The 15,561-nt window shown below is 36.1% G+C and overlaps 1 protein-coding gene and 1 pseudogene across 3 annotated transcripts; one reads left to right on the top strand and one right to left on the bottom strand.

The window, feature by feature from the left end:
- Positions 1–292: 292 nt before the first annotated feature.
- Positions 293–1,031, top strand: LOC103496038 (tetraspanin-8-like; annotated as a pseudogene).
- Positions 1,032–2,951: 1,920 nt separating this feature from the next.
- Positions 2,952–13,124, bottom strand: LOC103495967 (arogenate dehydratase/prephenate dehydratase 1, chloroplastic-like). Of its 3 annotated transcripts, XR_007824802.1 has the most exons (12): positions 12,674–13,124; positions 11,859–11,926; positions 11,686–11,778; positions 11,389–11,589; positions 10,878–10,958; positions 10,691–10,786; positions 10,497–10,574; positions 10,311–10,400; positions 10,149–10,216; positions 9,961–10,042; positions 3,483–3,562; positions 3,066–3,296 (listed from the first exon to the last, which is right to left on the bottom strand). XR_007824802.1 is itself a non-coding variant. In XM_008457666.3 (11 exons), exons 1-11 carry the CDS (start codon positions 12,927–12,929, stop codon positions 3,240–3,242), a joined length of 1,170 nt encoding a protein of 389 aa, XP_008455888.1. In that variant the 5' UTR covers positions 12,930–13,123; the 3' UTR covers positions 2,952–3,239. The 3 variants fall into 3 exon arrangements, 2 of the variants coding, with proteins under 2 accessions (XP_008455888.1, XP_050947570.1); XM_008457666.3 differs by lacking the exon at positions 3,483–3,562 and having other exon boundaries at positions 2,952–3,296; positions 12,674–13,123; XM_051091613.1 differs by lacking the exons at positions 3,483–3,562; positions 10,497–10,574 and having other exon boundaries at positions 2,952–3,296.
- Between the last annotated feature and the right edge of the window lie 2,437 nt (positions 13,125–15,561).

Genomic DNA, 15,561 nt, shown 5'->3' with positions numbered 1-15,561 from the left:
ATTAGCCCAACCCTAACCCCGTTTGGCCCACGGTTTATGGAAACCCTAGTTTTAGGGTTTTCATAAACCGGGTTTAATACCATCTTCAAAATGAAACCCCATCCATCGCATTTAGTTTTCAATCCGCGTTGCCTCTCCATGAACCCGTGTTGCCTCCTCGTTGAACCCTTGTTTCTGCCGTGTTTACCCCAACGTTCGTTAATCTTCTTCCTTCACTTCCGTCGAACAAACATTATTATGTGTATTTCGTTCGATTCAGGTCTCCTCCTTTTCTTGTTAAATTCGGTGTTTTCTTCTACTTGTCTCACTCGCGGGTTTAATCGGCGCGTGTTATCGCGTGAGATGGCTTCTCTGGATTTACCTTTTCGTTATGTTCCTTCTCATCCTTCTTCTCTTCGCCTTCACCATCTTTGCCTTCGCCGTCACCAACAAAGACGCCATAAAAGTTCCCTCGAACAGAGGATATAAAGAGTATAGACTCGGTGATTACTCCAACTGGCTACAAAATCACGTCAGGAACAACAAAGATTGGAATAGAATCAGAAGCTGTTTAGTCGACGACAAGGTCTGTGCTGAATTCAACCAGAAATTCGCTTCTGAAACCATTGATCAATTCTACCAAGAAGACTTATCTTCAATTCAGGTACGATTTAATTCCAATTTATATTTTAAGTAAACCACCCCATAAATAATTTCATAAGTAACGAGAGTTTGTGTGTGAATTTTTTGTAGTCTGGGTGTTGCAAACCGGCAGATGAGTGTAATTTCACGTACAAGGCTTTGACTCAGTGGGAAAAACTGGCAAATGTTTCAAGTTTTTCGAATCCGGATTGTGGTTTGTGGGATAATAAACCTAAAAAGTTGTGCTTCGATTGTGAATCCTGCAAAGGTGGAGTGTTGGATAATTTGAAAAGGAACTGGAAGAGATTATTAATATTGTTATACTTGTGTTTCTCATAATTGTTTACTCCATTGGATGTTGCGTTTTTAAGAATAGCAAGGAGGAGAATCATTATCCTAGATGGAAATGAAGTTATTGAGTTTTGATTTTGTTTTTATGTTCTTTCATTGATGCTCTATTTTTTTGTTTTTGTGTTCTAGTTTCTTCAGCTATTTAGGTTTGTATTGTTGACTATTATTTGTTGTGATATATGAATAAAATATAGTTTTAGGGTTTCCTTAATTCTGTGACTATTTTTTTTGTATATATCTTCAAAAGAGGGGGCTTCGCAATCGCTAATTACAAATAGCCAATAATTAATTTGTATTTCTAAAAAGTAAATTCGAATAAAATTTTCACAATATGTTAAGAAATGAATTTGGAATTGGACAAGTGTCTTTATTAATTTAATAACATTACAGGGGTTCAACGCATTCGTAAAAAAGAATGCAATAATATTTTTTTCCTGATATGTCATTTAAAAACAATTATACTACATAAAACAAAAACAAAAATTTAATAACCCAACCCACGTAACACTTTTCCCAACTAAATTTTATCATAAATTCCACATAAACCTACCCACCTAATCCTTTCCCCAAACACATCTTATTATAAAATCTCCATAAAACTACCCATCTAACCCTTCCCCCAAATACATCTTATCATAAAATCCTCATAACTCTTCTCACAATAACCCTTCCCCCAAACACATTTATTCATAAAACTATCATAGCCTTTCTCACATAACTCTTTCCCCAAACACCTTTTATCATAAAACTACATTTCTAAACCCTTCTCCCAAACAAGAGTTATGATAAAAATAGGTTTATCATAACACTAACCTTTCCATAACTCAACCTTTCTTCCAAACGCACCCTTAAGATTATTAAATTTAGTGAAAAAGATAATATGAACATGTTGGTTTTGAAACACATAACTATTGATTTCATAATGAACTAATGTTTTGGTTATATTTCTTTGACTAAAGAATATTTAAAACAAGTTGTTCAACATTTTCGATCTACCCATTTCTTTAGCAAAAAGAAGGGAAAATTTTCACTTCAAATAGCTTAAGTCAACAGCTTTTCCATAAAATATACAAAATTTTAAAGTTCTACCAAATCGGACGGTTTCATGTAAAAAATTTTAGCCCACAGAAACTGAACGATGCCAATTAGACACTATTGCTCCAACTTAAAGTTCAAAGATGAATAATGGTCTCACCGTCAAGATTCAATGTGATTCAAAAAGTCAGTTTTTCTTTTGTTTGAGGGTCCAATTTGAATTACAACTCAACTTGAGATATGATTTTATTGTATAATGTACAAATTTTATTATTTCATTTTCAACCCAAAAAAAGGTATTCAATATAGAACACATTTTTCTCATTTTTGGATCGAAAAATCCAACCAATGGGTTGAGTACTTGAAGACCAAATAATTTAAGCTTTTAATATAATAGAAGATTAATTATTTATTTTTTAATTGTAATATCAATCTATCACATTTTATTGGTACCGTTATGACTATCATTACCATTTAACTCTAAACAAGAATGATAATTGTAACCACAAATGTGATATATTGTGAAATTTCAAGCGCGATTACATTTCCAATTGTGACCCACTACAATTGGTCCATCAATGCAATTACATTATGATTACACAATTCTTCCTTACGTATTGGTAAACGCAACCTTAATGTAAAAGTAAAATCACATATCAAAATGTCAATATGAGCATAGTTCTACTGACATAATATTTGTATTGTCAATCTCGAAGTTACAGATTTGATTCCTACGTAACAGATAGTCAAAGAAAATACAAATTACTTGAAATGAAACCTTTTAAAAGTAAATTAATCATTGAATTAAACCTAGTTGGGTAGGGGACTATGACATATGTACTCCTTACCCCACATAGTCAAATTAAAAAAAATTACAAGTTTGCACATATACTATTCGATTAATTAAAAGTGTAAGACAATTTCAAACATTCTTTGGAAAAATAGAAAAGAAAAAGACCCACGAAGCCGAAATATTACTTGGGGTAGACCGTAACACTACATATACATAATACTTGAGTACATTGTTGCTGTTATTAACATTTTTTTTAAAGAAACTATTGTCAACATTATTATTATTTTACTTACTTTATGATCAAATTACATGCTAGTAAGTTGGAAGTTACCATTTTGACTTCCATGGAAGGTGTCAATTTTGGAACATAACCACATTCTGTACAATGGAGAGATGAACTGAAATGGAAGAACATGGATGCCGTGAACGCAGCTGCTAACTAGCTAGCCACGTCCATTGGATAGCAACCAAGTACCCGAAGAAACGTTGCATGTTCCTACAAGAAAAGGAACTCATGTTGATTATGTTATGTTCGAATACAGCACAAATATGCTTTATATGACATTTTTTATGAATATGGTTTAGTTTTTACTTTTTAGCGGTTAAGGACACAGTTGTACAACCTATAAAACAGATCTAGTTCAAGTATAGTTGTACAAATATGATAGAATTGAAAACTAACCTTGAACAAGAGATGTTTCGTGGTGATAAATATGCTTTATCGTTGAGATTGTAAGATCATAATGTTTTTGTGGGGGTGTCCTGTGTAATTGTTAGCATAAAGCATGGTCTACAAATATGTTTCAAGTACGTGTATCTGGATTGTTAGTTTAGCTAGTGAAAAGGGTCAGATGACGAAAAGCTTTTAAGTGTATTTTCTCTTATTGAAAGTAGAGACAAAGAATACACACAGATTTATGCGGAAACCCAGGTATCGGAAGAAAAATCAAGATATTTTGTAATTATTATTTTCTGATAATCATAAAGATACAAAAAGGACGAAAATTTATAGGCAACACAAGACTAATTAAAAAAATAAAAAATTAGGGCAAAAAAAATCTTAACTACCCATGAGCTCTCATCAAAGCCCAAGCCCACTATTTCTAACACTCTCCTACAAGTTGGGATGGGATGTAGATATTAATGAGACCCAACTTGCTAACACAAAAGTCAAAGTTCTATCTGAGAAGTCATTTGGTGAGGACATCAGCAACCTATTGGCTCGAAGGAATGTATGGAATGCATATGCTACCATTATCCAGCCTTTTTTTGATGAAGTATCGATCAATCTCAACATGTTTAGTTCTATCATGTTGAACTGGATTGTTGGCGATATTAATGGCTGCCTTGTCATCATAAAATAATTTCATTGGTATCTCACAATTCTGATGAAGATCAAACAAAACGTTTTGTAGCCAAATTCCCTCACATATCCATCCATAAACTCATAGACTCGTACTCGGCCTCAACACTGCTTCTGGCCACAACCTCTTGCTTCTTACTCTTTATGAGATTGCCCATACAAAGGTACAATAACCAGAAGTTGATTCAGATGGATTGTAGGTGGCACCCTAGATCATCAGCGGCTTTGTTTTCTAACCCTGGTTTACCACTTCAAAAGAGTATCCAAGCAACTTAGCAATCCATTTCCGGTATTGTGGTTGGATGACACGCTGTTCTAGCAAGAATTTCAACAATCTCTGATCAGTTTTCACAATGGACATGTGGCCCAAAAGATGTGGCCTCCATCTCTGCACTGCAAATACTATAGTTATCAATTCCTTCTCATATACCGGTATGGCCTTGTCCCTCATGTTTAAAGTTCGACTAAAATAGGCAATAGGTCGTTTAGCTTGAGTTAACGCAACCCCCACTCCATAGCCAGATGCATCCGTTTCAATTTCAAAAGGCAAATTGAAATCTGGCATTGCTAACACGAGTAAGGTTATCACGGCTGTCTTTAACTTTTCAAAGGAGGCCTTGGCTTCTTCATTCCACTTGAAACTCCCATTGTTAAACAGCTGGGTAAGGGATCCTACTATGCTGTCATAATTTTGTACAAATCTACGATAATACTCGGTCAAACCCAAAAATCCTCTTACCTCACGTACATTGGTTGGAGTTGGCCATTCTCTAATAGCCCTAATCTTCTCGGGATCCACTTACACCCCTCTTTCAGAGATAACATGCCTCAAATAGTTCACTCTCCTTAGCAAAACTGCATTTTCCCAGATTAGCATACAACTCATTTGCCCTCAGAATTTCCAGCACCAATTCCAAGTGTTGTATGTGTTCTTCCAATTGCTTCCTGTATACTAGGATGTCATCAATGAAAACCAGAACAAACCTCCTCATATATGGCCTAAAACCTGCATACGTTAACGCTTGGAAAGTATAAGGTGCAATAGTCAAACCAAATGGCATGACTAGGAACTCGTAATGCCCTTCATGAATGCGAAAGGTTGTTTTTTTCCACATCCTTTTAGTGCATCTGTATTTAATGATAGCCAGCTTTAAGGTCAATCTTGGAAAACATGTTTGCACCATTCAACTCATCAAACAGCTCTTCAATGACAGGAATTGGAAATTTATCTGGTATGGTGACATTATTAAGCGCTTGGTAGTCAACACAAAATCTCCAGCTTCCATCCTTCTTCCTTACTAACAATATAGGACTTGAATATGGACTGGTGCTAGGTTGGATTACTCCAGAAGCCAGCATCTCATCAACTAATCTTTCCATCTCCTCTTTTTGTTGGTGTGCATAGCGATAAGGTCTCACATTGACTGGTTAGTATCCTATTTCAGATGGATGTGATGCTCTATCCCTCTCTTAGGTGGCAACGTTTCTGGACATTCAAACACATATGAAAATTTCTTTAACAATGGAGGGATGGAATTATCAACAGTTGTTTCGGATTCCTTTTCATAAAAGGTTGCCATTGGTACCTTCCCTTCAATAGCTCGACATTCCACCAAAAATCTTTGGTCTTTCCCTCACCAAATTTTCATCATGCTCTTCAAACTCACTCCCATCTTAGTGAGGCTTAGATCTCCACAAATTATGACCTTTCTTCCTCCGTGCTGAAAGAACATCACCAAGTGCTTCCAATCCACTTCAGTCACTGCAAAAAAATGCAACCACTGAATACCAAGTATGACATCGACACCACCCAGCTCAAGTAGCAAGAAGCTATCCACAACTTTCCAATCGTCCAACCATACCTCTACTTTCCACAAAATCCTTTTCCTTAAATGGCTGCTCTTGAACCCAAAATCACCCTATAATTAGTTGTAGCTTCACGGTAGATTCAGGTTGGTTACCAATTTTTCAGATATAAAATTGTGGATAGCCCTAGAGTCCGTCAGCACCACCACATTCTCATCCTTCACCTTCATAGTTCCAGAATTGGTCAATCCCACCACTGAATTAATGGATAGTTCTATGTTCAAATTCTCCACTACTTCCACCTCAATTACATTCTCATCCACCACTTCTTATCCTCCATCTTCCTCAATGATCTCAAACTCTTCTCCATTCTCTTGTACTACCAGTATTCTTAACTCTTTCTGTTCTTTAGCTTTACAACGATGACCAACATGATATTTCTCTTCACACTTAAAACACAACCTCTTTTCCCTCTTAGCCTGAAATTCAGCATCTGTCAAACGCTTGGAAGGTCCTTTTCTTTGGTTATCCACCGTCGTGACTCCTCTGAGTGTGACCGTTCTCATTAGAGTATTTCCACTAGTCGTGGCTGCCATTGCTTTGGTCTCTATCCCTTCCTTGGTCTTAGGTAGATTGGAACTTATTTCCATACACACTGATCAGCCCACATTCCTTCCTCACTCTCTCTGTGTTTTCAATCTTAAGGGTCAACTTCATCATTTGAGCTAACCCTCGTGGTTCCAGGACTTCAACTTCGGTCTTCAACCATGGACTGAGCCCATTCATGAAAGTCTCCTCAAGCACCACCATTCCGATACTCCTCCACTGTGGTCTCCTGTTTGATCGTCAGAAATCTGCCTACCAACATTCCATCCCTAATCGTTCGAGACCTTGTCAACATCTTTTGTTTCAAATCATCCCAACTCCTGAAAGATTCACGTTCATCTTGAGATCGATACCAGTCGAGAGTCGGACCATCAATACTGATAATAGCCATTGACGTCTTCTCTGATTTGGTTAGGTTGTGAATTTTGAAATAACGGTCTGCTCGGAACAACCATGAGTCAGGGTCCGTTCCATTGAAGATTGACATCTCAACCTTGTTAAACTTGCTCCTATCGTATACCTTATCCTCCTCACTCTTTCGTTCACCCTTCGATTCCCTAGCCAACGTTTCAGTCGTAGAGTCGCTTCCTATTCCCCCACTTGGAGATCTCTCCAATTCAACCATTGCAACTGCCTTCTCTTGAATGATTCCTTTGATGTATTTCAGGATCGCTTGTTGTTGTGTCTATTGCTTCTCCATTTGCACATTTATATTCTTAATACTTTTCAAGATTAATTGCATATTCGCCTCCGTTGCGAGTAGTTTCTTCAACTTTATACGCATTTCCAGAATTTCTTGCTCCACAAAATCCAACCGTTCTTCACTTCTCTTGGCCATCTTCCTACACTTTCCCAAATTCTAGTGCTTTGATACCAAATTGATAGAACACCGGTGTGGCGATTTTATTTTATTAATATCCAAACGTTTTTACAATGAAAGATAGAAGCAGAAAGCAAGACAAACTACTAGGATCTTAATCCTTCCCTATCCAAAACAAAGTCTCAAGCAACAATTCCTAAGCAAGATAAAATTTAATAAAACAGAAAGAATAATTACAAACAAGACACCCAAACCAGTGATACTTCTCCTCCTGTCTTTCAAAGAGTGAGAATCCTTTTTCTTCACCAGAATTCTGCCCTTGCTTCTGCAATCTTCCCGACCTAAATCCCTCTCCAATCCCAACTAACTACTAGGCCCACCACTATAGTTTCCTCTTTCAGAATTCCCCTCCATATCTCTAACTACCACATCCTGTGCCAACTTCCCTTATTTCTCTAATTATTTCTCCTATTATATGTGAATAATATTGGTGATTTAACAAACACCCATTTGCATCCTGCAACTTTATGTCACTTAGGTACAACGTAGATCTCCCAAGTCTTATTCTTCTCAAGGGCCCTCATCTCTTCCATGACAACATTTTTCCACTTAGGACATTCTAAAGCAATGTGGATATTTTTTTTTGTATCACGGTAGAGTCAAGACTGGCTGTGAAGGCTCTGAGCTGAGGAGATATGTTCTCAAAAGAAACATAGTTAGCAATAGAGTGCTTAGTGCATGACCTGGTACCCTTCTTTAGTGCAATAGGCAGATCAAGAGACGAACCATACTTACTCATATTTTCTAAACAATCCTCCATAATTTTATTTTAGTAACTCTTGCACTAACGTCATTTTCATAATTACTGTCCTTTTCCATCAAGGATGACCTCAATATCAACATTATCCTATTCACCTATATTTTCAAGAATAGTTCTCTCGAACCTGTCACTTTCACTTATTTCACTGTTAATATGTGAGTCAATGGGATCATTCATACCTTGATCTTGTAAAGGTTCAGAATCTTGGACTAGACCTGTCTGATTAGCATGAGACCCAACTTCTTTTCTAAGATTCCTTCAATAGTAGGTTTTTCAAGGAACTTGATTTGTAGGCAGGACTATGTAGTGAGGATTTGAGCTTGGTATGGTAACAAAAGTAGGACTAGTAGACTCTAAGGATATCACCTAGTTAGAGTTAGACTCTTCACTTTCACTCTCCCCTGAAGAAGGCTAATAGGAGAAAAAGGACAATTATGAAGAAAGGTAACATCCATGGAGACAAAGTACTTACAAGAAGATAGATGAAAGCATTTATAGCCTCATTGATGTAGAAGATAACGAACAAAAACACATGCCTGAGCTTGAGGGGTAAACTTAGGTGGGTTAGGGCCATGGTTATAAACATAGGCAGTACACCTTAATACTTGAAGAGGAATATAAAAAATGAGGCGAGTAGAGGGATATGACCGTTTAAGACACTTTAAAAATGTAGGACACAAAAAGGCATTCGATTGATAAGATGGGTTGCGGTGAGAACAACATCGCTTTAGAGATAGGAAGGAAGGGAAGTAGACAACATAAGAGAACTAGCGACTTCCAAAAGGTGATGATTTTTGCGCTCGGCTACCCCATTTTGTTGGAGGTGTAGGCACAAGAACTTTAGTGAACAATGCCTTTAAATGATAAAAACTCATTGAGGGTGTGGTTTTAGAACTCAGATCATTGTCACTTCGCAAAATAGCAATTTTTGTATTAAATTGCATTTTTATGGTGTTATAGAAGTCCCTGAAGACAGAGGTGACTTCAAATTTGTCGAAGACGAGAAAGACCAAGATAAGACGAGTATGATCATCAATAAAGGTTACTAACCACTGTTTCCTAGATGAGGTAGTTATCTTGGATGGTCCTCAGACATCACTATGAACAAGAGTGAAAGGGCGGGTTGGTTTGTATGGTTGTGAAGGAAAAGAAACTTGATGTCCATATTGAAAGTAGAGACAGAGAACACACAGATTTACGTGAAAACCCAAGTACCTAGTACAAAAGGGGGAAATTTATAGGCAGCACGAGCCTAATTATAAAATAATAAATTAGGCCAAAGAAAATCTTAACTACCCATGGGCTTTCATCAAGGTCCAAGCCCACTACTTCTAACACCTCTCAATTTCTTACAATAGATTGTTGCATATTTCTTTAAGTACAAGTGTTAATTCTTAACTAAATTTCAAAAGACTCAAAAACGACTTTTTTTCTGTTTTCAAAATTTGACTTGCTTTTTGAAAACATTGATAAAAAGTAAAAGACATTTAAAGGTGGATTAGATGTTAATAGGCTTAATTTTGATAAACTAAAAACAAAAAGTCAAGTGGCTACCAACCAAAAGCTTAAAGTAATTAGTTTATATTATGGTATTTTTTTTAATACTCCTTCGTGTACATGTGGGTAGGGTTCGGATATTAATTCGATTCATGAAGTCTAGCATGTAAAAAAAACGACTATGCAGATAGGTTAATAATATTCTTAACATTTGAGACATACTTAATTTAACAAATATAACAACAAACCTGCAAAAGCCCCAAGGCATGCTGCGCACGTGGTTCGGCCATAGAAGCTTCAAAATCAATATAGAACAAGTAGTCAAAGTACCTGCAAACATTAAATGTTAAAAGGATTCATCAATCAATACCATCAGCAGTTTGAGGTAAATTGTGCATCAGTAGCTTTTAAATACGGTGATGATAATGATACATACTTAGCAGTACCCATGTTAGAGTCATCCACTACTCGTAAAGGGCGATTTCTTTGTGGTCGACTTTCAATCTAATGCACGTAGAATTCTTACATAAGTTTACTTTAGAAACAAATTCACAATACTTTTAGAGAATATTAAATTCATCAATGATGCAGCATGTACCTTTGTCAAATTAATCTCTCTTAGTGCAAACAACGCCAAGACTTTGAACAAGACTCCAGCCCCTTCATCCAAAGTAAACACAATGCTTGTCTGCAACAAATAGAATACTCAACTACAAGTTTATTAAAGCTATGAGTTCGGCAGATATGAGGCACTATGATGGGCACATATGAGATTGTCGCTTACTCTATAGGGCCTATCAGTTCTTGGAATGATTGGTTCCCTTGTAAGTACCAGATAACGAGTCACATTACTTAAATCATCCTTTGTAAAGAAAGAAGGAAGTCAAGCAAACAATTTTAATTAAGAACGGCGATGACCAGGCCATATGCTAAGATAAAATGAGAACGTAAAGAAAATTAGAAAGAAAAAATGCTTACCTGGATTCCTTCTGCAAGTATGTTTAAACCATACAATTCTGCAGTTCGAGCACCTGCAACAACTCCAGCATCCCTGAGGTTACTCGATGCTACATACTAGATACAAGATCAAGATGACAATTTGTTTTAGAAAATTAACCTAGTAGGAGAAAGTTAGTAACAAGAACCAAAACTAACAGATAAGAACCTGAGCAGCACCGGCTGTATCATCTACATTTTCTCGGACAACACCCAACCTATTCAAGACAGTATCACTCAAGGCAAGTGCCTGTCCAATCAAACACTCAAGTGTCGTTATATTTTTTTAATGAAGAAAAAAACCATATACTGACTAGAGGCAAACAAATTTCCCTACCGATGCTTTGGTACAGAATGTCAGTGCTTTTTACTTCCAAAAGACCCACTTTATTTTAAAAATAGTACCCAAGTTCATGGAGAAGAAGCAATGGAGCAAAAAATAGGAATCTTTTTGGTGGAGGGTGCAGATTGAATGTTACATGTTCATGAATATTCTAAGAGAGAATCCAGCTTAGTCCACCAAATTCTGGACAGTTGTTTCAAAACTATTACAATAACTGCTATGTGAAGTAAACAAATCCTTACCATTTGCGTCCATGAGACCACACTTTAAAAAAGAAAAAAAAACGAAAGAGGAAAAAGGGAAAAGATAAGGATGGGATGGAAGTAAGAAGCTTAACCTGCGGATGGCTAAGAACACGTTTCAACTGTTCTGCTCTCACACCAGGAAGAGCTAGAAGGCACAAATTGGTGGCTAACTGCACTTCACCAACAATATGTAGCCTGTGTCGAAGAAGCAAATCATAGTTGCGATGGATGCTCCCACCTGATGAGTTCTCAATTGGAAGAACAGCTTTATCAGCCATCCATAATTCAACAGCCTACAAAGAAAAAAGAAATTCATGTTGGCTAGAATTTTTTATAATTGCATATAATCTTCAAAAACAAAACCAGCAAAGATGAAATAGGTTATAAACCTTAAATGCATCTTCAAACTCATTACAAGGAACACTTTCGCAATTAGGGTATGCTTTAAGTGCTGCATCTTCACTGTATGAACCTGGCAACCCCTGCATTATTAACTTAGATGAAAGAGCTGATAAAATTTACTAAATAAATTGGTGAGGAACTAAGTGTGTATAAATCATACCTTAAATGATATTCGAACCTTTTTATCATCATTCGGATAAGCTGATACATTTGACACAGATAATGGTTCTGCAACCGTTTATATAAATTGAAAATGCATTAGATGCAGGAAATGTCTGACAAAAATTTAGCAAGTTTAAACTCAAGTATTCTGAAGATGTCCATAGTCCATTTTGACAAAACAATATTTAAACAAAAAGACCAACGTTAAGGGAGCAGAAATCGGAAATAATAGCTTCACAAAGCTGTGCTTAAAGTATATTTGGTCTTGAAGAGTTGATTTACAAAAATATACTTCACTTACCATCTGATTCTGTTAGTGTTAGTTCTAATCTCCCTATTCAGTTGGAGTAATTTATTCATGTCAATGGTTGCATTCCCACATCGATTTTCTGACTGAACTTAGAACAACAAGCACATATTCCCGTAATCACTTCCAAAGAGAAAAGTTCTCCAAACATGTTTTTATCAAATTTTTTTTTCATAAATTATTCTAGAAAATCTCCAAACAAGTCTTAGGCCTCCTGGCCAATCATTTCAACCACGGTTTCCTCGATGACCTATATCTAAACTTGAAGCTTAGCCAGAACCATTCCACATCTTCATCCGAATGGTTTTAAATTTACTTTAAAAACGGTGGCTACAAGAAATTCTCTAACAGCTTCAGATCATTATTATAATCAGAAGTATTTCCTAATGTGCATACTAATAGATTCATACAATAATTCCATATCACCAATCAACGAAACAATCAACTCGCGACGTTTTATACAATATCAAACTAACGACATATCGTAATTAGAAAACAAAACTTACTATGAAAAGAGGCCATATCCTTGTTCAATTTCCGAACAATACTCCCATCCGCCTGATCGTTAACTGGCTGCAACTCCGTGGTTCGATTCGGCGGCTTCTCAGCCTCAATAGAGCAAGTCATTGAGGAAGCCGGCAATCCTAAAATCCCTCCTCTGAATTCCAATTTCAACGAGACAGGAGACTGCGTCAACTTAGGCACCAAACACCACAAAGAAGAGGAATCACCCAACGCCATAGCACTCGGTAAATTCATCATAAAAAATCGTAACAATTTGGAAGCAGTTATAAAAATTTAAGAACTTAGAATTTGAAGAAGAAGATCAAACGATTCCAAGGGGGAATTGTGTTTGAATGATTTTGAATCTTCTCTTCATTTTTTATTGTTGCAGTTAGCGGAGTTGGGAGAATTTGTTGTCGGAAGTTGAGTAGAGAAGTGTACGAGAAAGAGACAGAGAAGGCATGTTATAAATATGCGTGATAAAAGAGGGAAATAGTGTGATGAATTTGTGACCGTTGATTTATAGGACTTTTGAGGGATTAGTCGTTAACTATTTTTCTTCGGTGTCCTTGGAATGGATGGTTGACATCTCCTATTATGTGTTTTAATATTCAATACAAACAAAAATTTGGTTTGACGGATTATATCAATCCCAATCGATTGAGTTGGTAAGGTCTGACTTTTTTGTTTGCTTGTTTGTCTCACTTTATTTAAATAATTTCTATTTTCTAATTAAGTTTAATTTAATCTAAAAGTGTAGAGTTATATTCAACTTTTATTTTCAAAAGTAAACCTACAACTATGAGTTTTTCTTTTTCCTTTTCTTCTCAGCATAGGTTAGACCAAATAATAAAACTGTTCGAATGAAAAATTCTTTACCCGATATGCTATAAAGACTAAACTATGTAATTGATAGTTTTGAGAGTCCTACGCGATAGAGTTATCAAATTTTGTAAGTATATATGTTATATTGATCATGACTACGCGGTAATGCTAGCTATGCAAAGATGTTAAAATATCTCACCAGTCATCACATACGTTGACATCCTAGGCAAGATGGTCAAGCAAGATGAGATATAATAATTGACATGTTTCTTGTTACATAATTAAAAAATCAAACGTTTTATTATAGTTTTACATTTAATTTTCAACATAATCTTTCCATTAACTACAAAAAATTTCATTATTAAATCTTCATATTTAATTACCAACCGCTCTATTTTGTTTCCTCACTATACAAAACTCATTTCATTCCTCATTTTATAGATGAAGAAAGGAAATACAGAAAACATATACTACGATTTATCTCCCTAAATTCTTTTTAGTGTTTCGAGAAACATAGTGTCTAATTTGATTGTTGATAATTTAGATTAGTTTCAATGCAAAACTAATTGAAGAACGAGGCTATTTTATCTTGGGAACGGCGAAGCAACAAATCTGTTTACACAAAAAAACAGAGTCGCGACTCAGCCCTTCTAACCAGTTTTTTTTCTTGCAATTTGAGTTTTGAGTTTTGACCAGGCGATTTAATCAGGCATTTTGACAATTGCGCATTTTGATCAACTGGTGAGGTGATCAGTAGACTATTTGACTAGGTGAGATATTTGTACCTTACACGAGATACAAGGCAAGAAAGCATGCGTATTGTCTAGGCGTTCTGTCTAGGTGTTAAAGCTTTTCAACTTACTACTCCTTGACAAAGTGCAACAACAATTTTAAAATGAATTCATTATGCTGCGATGGCCGAACAATTATATTCCAACACGATTTGACATCCTCTGACCTCAACCATCCTTTTCTCTTTAAAGGAGCACACTTCAAGAGATGGAAGCAAAAGATGTTCTTCCTCACTTTGAAGAAAGTCCCTACCACATGTACCACTGAGAAACCAGAGGTTCTAAAAACCAATCCAACGGAGGAGCAAATCAACAACCTTACTGCATGGACAAAGATAGACTTCATCTGTAAGAATTTAATTTTAATGGTCTTACTGATGAGTTGTACGATTATTACACTACCATGTCTACCGTGAAAGAACTATAAGACGCATTATAGAAAAAGTGTCTCACCTTCTCCCTGACTACCTGCTAGCTTAGACCGAAAGACGGTGTGAAGCCGACCGACAACACTTTTCTGTACCGATATCTGTCGACTCTGCTGAATTCATTAACGTGATAAACTTGCTAATCTAGTATAAAAATTATTATACATGCAACACAACATAGTGGAACCTAGACTAATCATAAACATACATGAAGTGTAGCCCGAAAATAACTGATTCCGCAAGTAAACCTGGAGACACCTTAATCAAAACATAACCCACAAAGGTTTACGCAATCGCAGCTTCTAAACTTACCCACACTGTAGAGTATCTATATCATACAAAGATGTATACATCATAATACCATAGACTCTATGCACAACTCTAACCACGTATTGACAATCCATATCGAAGCTTCAGTAGACTAAGGCAGTCTATCAGGCACTGGGAACTCGATCTCTACCTAAAAAGTGGGAAAAACATTTTGGAAGGGTAAGTTATAAAGCCTAGTGAGTGACAATACTTTAAAACTGTAATTCAGAACTCATGATAATTATTGAAAACTTATAAATCTAACAAGCAAAGCGTTAACTATAAATAATTTCAGAAAACAGCTCCTTTAAACATTTAATACGTATATCTATAAAATCTAGCAAGACATTTCCTATTTATAAACTATTTAACTAACATGACTTCATTACATTTTATAAGGCACGCCCAGTACAACCGTCGTTTACTAGTTTTACGATGTAGTGGAGCTTGCCCAACACTCTCATCGTCTTTATCGTAGTGGGACTCGCCCAACACTCACGACAGCATCGTTGTCACAGAGTACGCTCAATGTCAACA

This window comes from Cucumis melo, chromosome 11 (assembly GCF_025177605.1).
Source record: "Cucumis melo cultivar AY chromosome 11, USDA_Cmelo_AY_1.0, whole genome shotgun sequence".
NCBI classification, from domain to species: domain Eukaryota; kingdom Viridiplantae; phylum Streptophyta; class Magnoliopsida; order Cucurbitales; family Cucurbitaceae; genus Cucumis; species Cucumis melo.
The sequence above is the reverse complement of the archived record's forward strand: the minus strand, read 5'-3'. Positions and strand labels throughout refer to the sequence as shown.

Coding starts and splice junctions, on each gene's coding strand:
- LOC103495967 (XM_008457666.3), bottom strand. CDS start 12,929: ATGATGAATTTACCGAGTGCTATGGCGTTGGGTGATTCCTCTTCTTTG. Junction 11,779..11,858: donor AGGTTCGAATATCATTTAAG/GTATGATTTATA, acceptor TTAATAATGCAG/GGGTTGCCAGGTTCATACAG. Junction 10,043..10,148: donor TCTAACATGGGTACTGCTAA/GTATGTATCATT, acceptor TAATGTTTGCAG/GTACTTTGACTACTTGTTCT.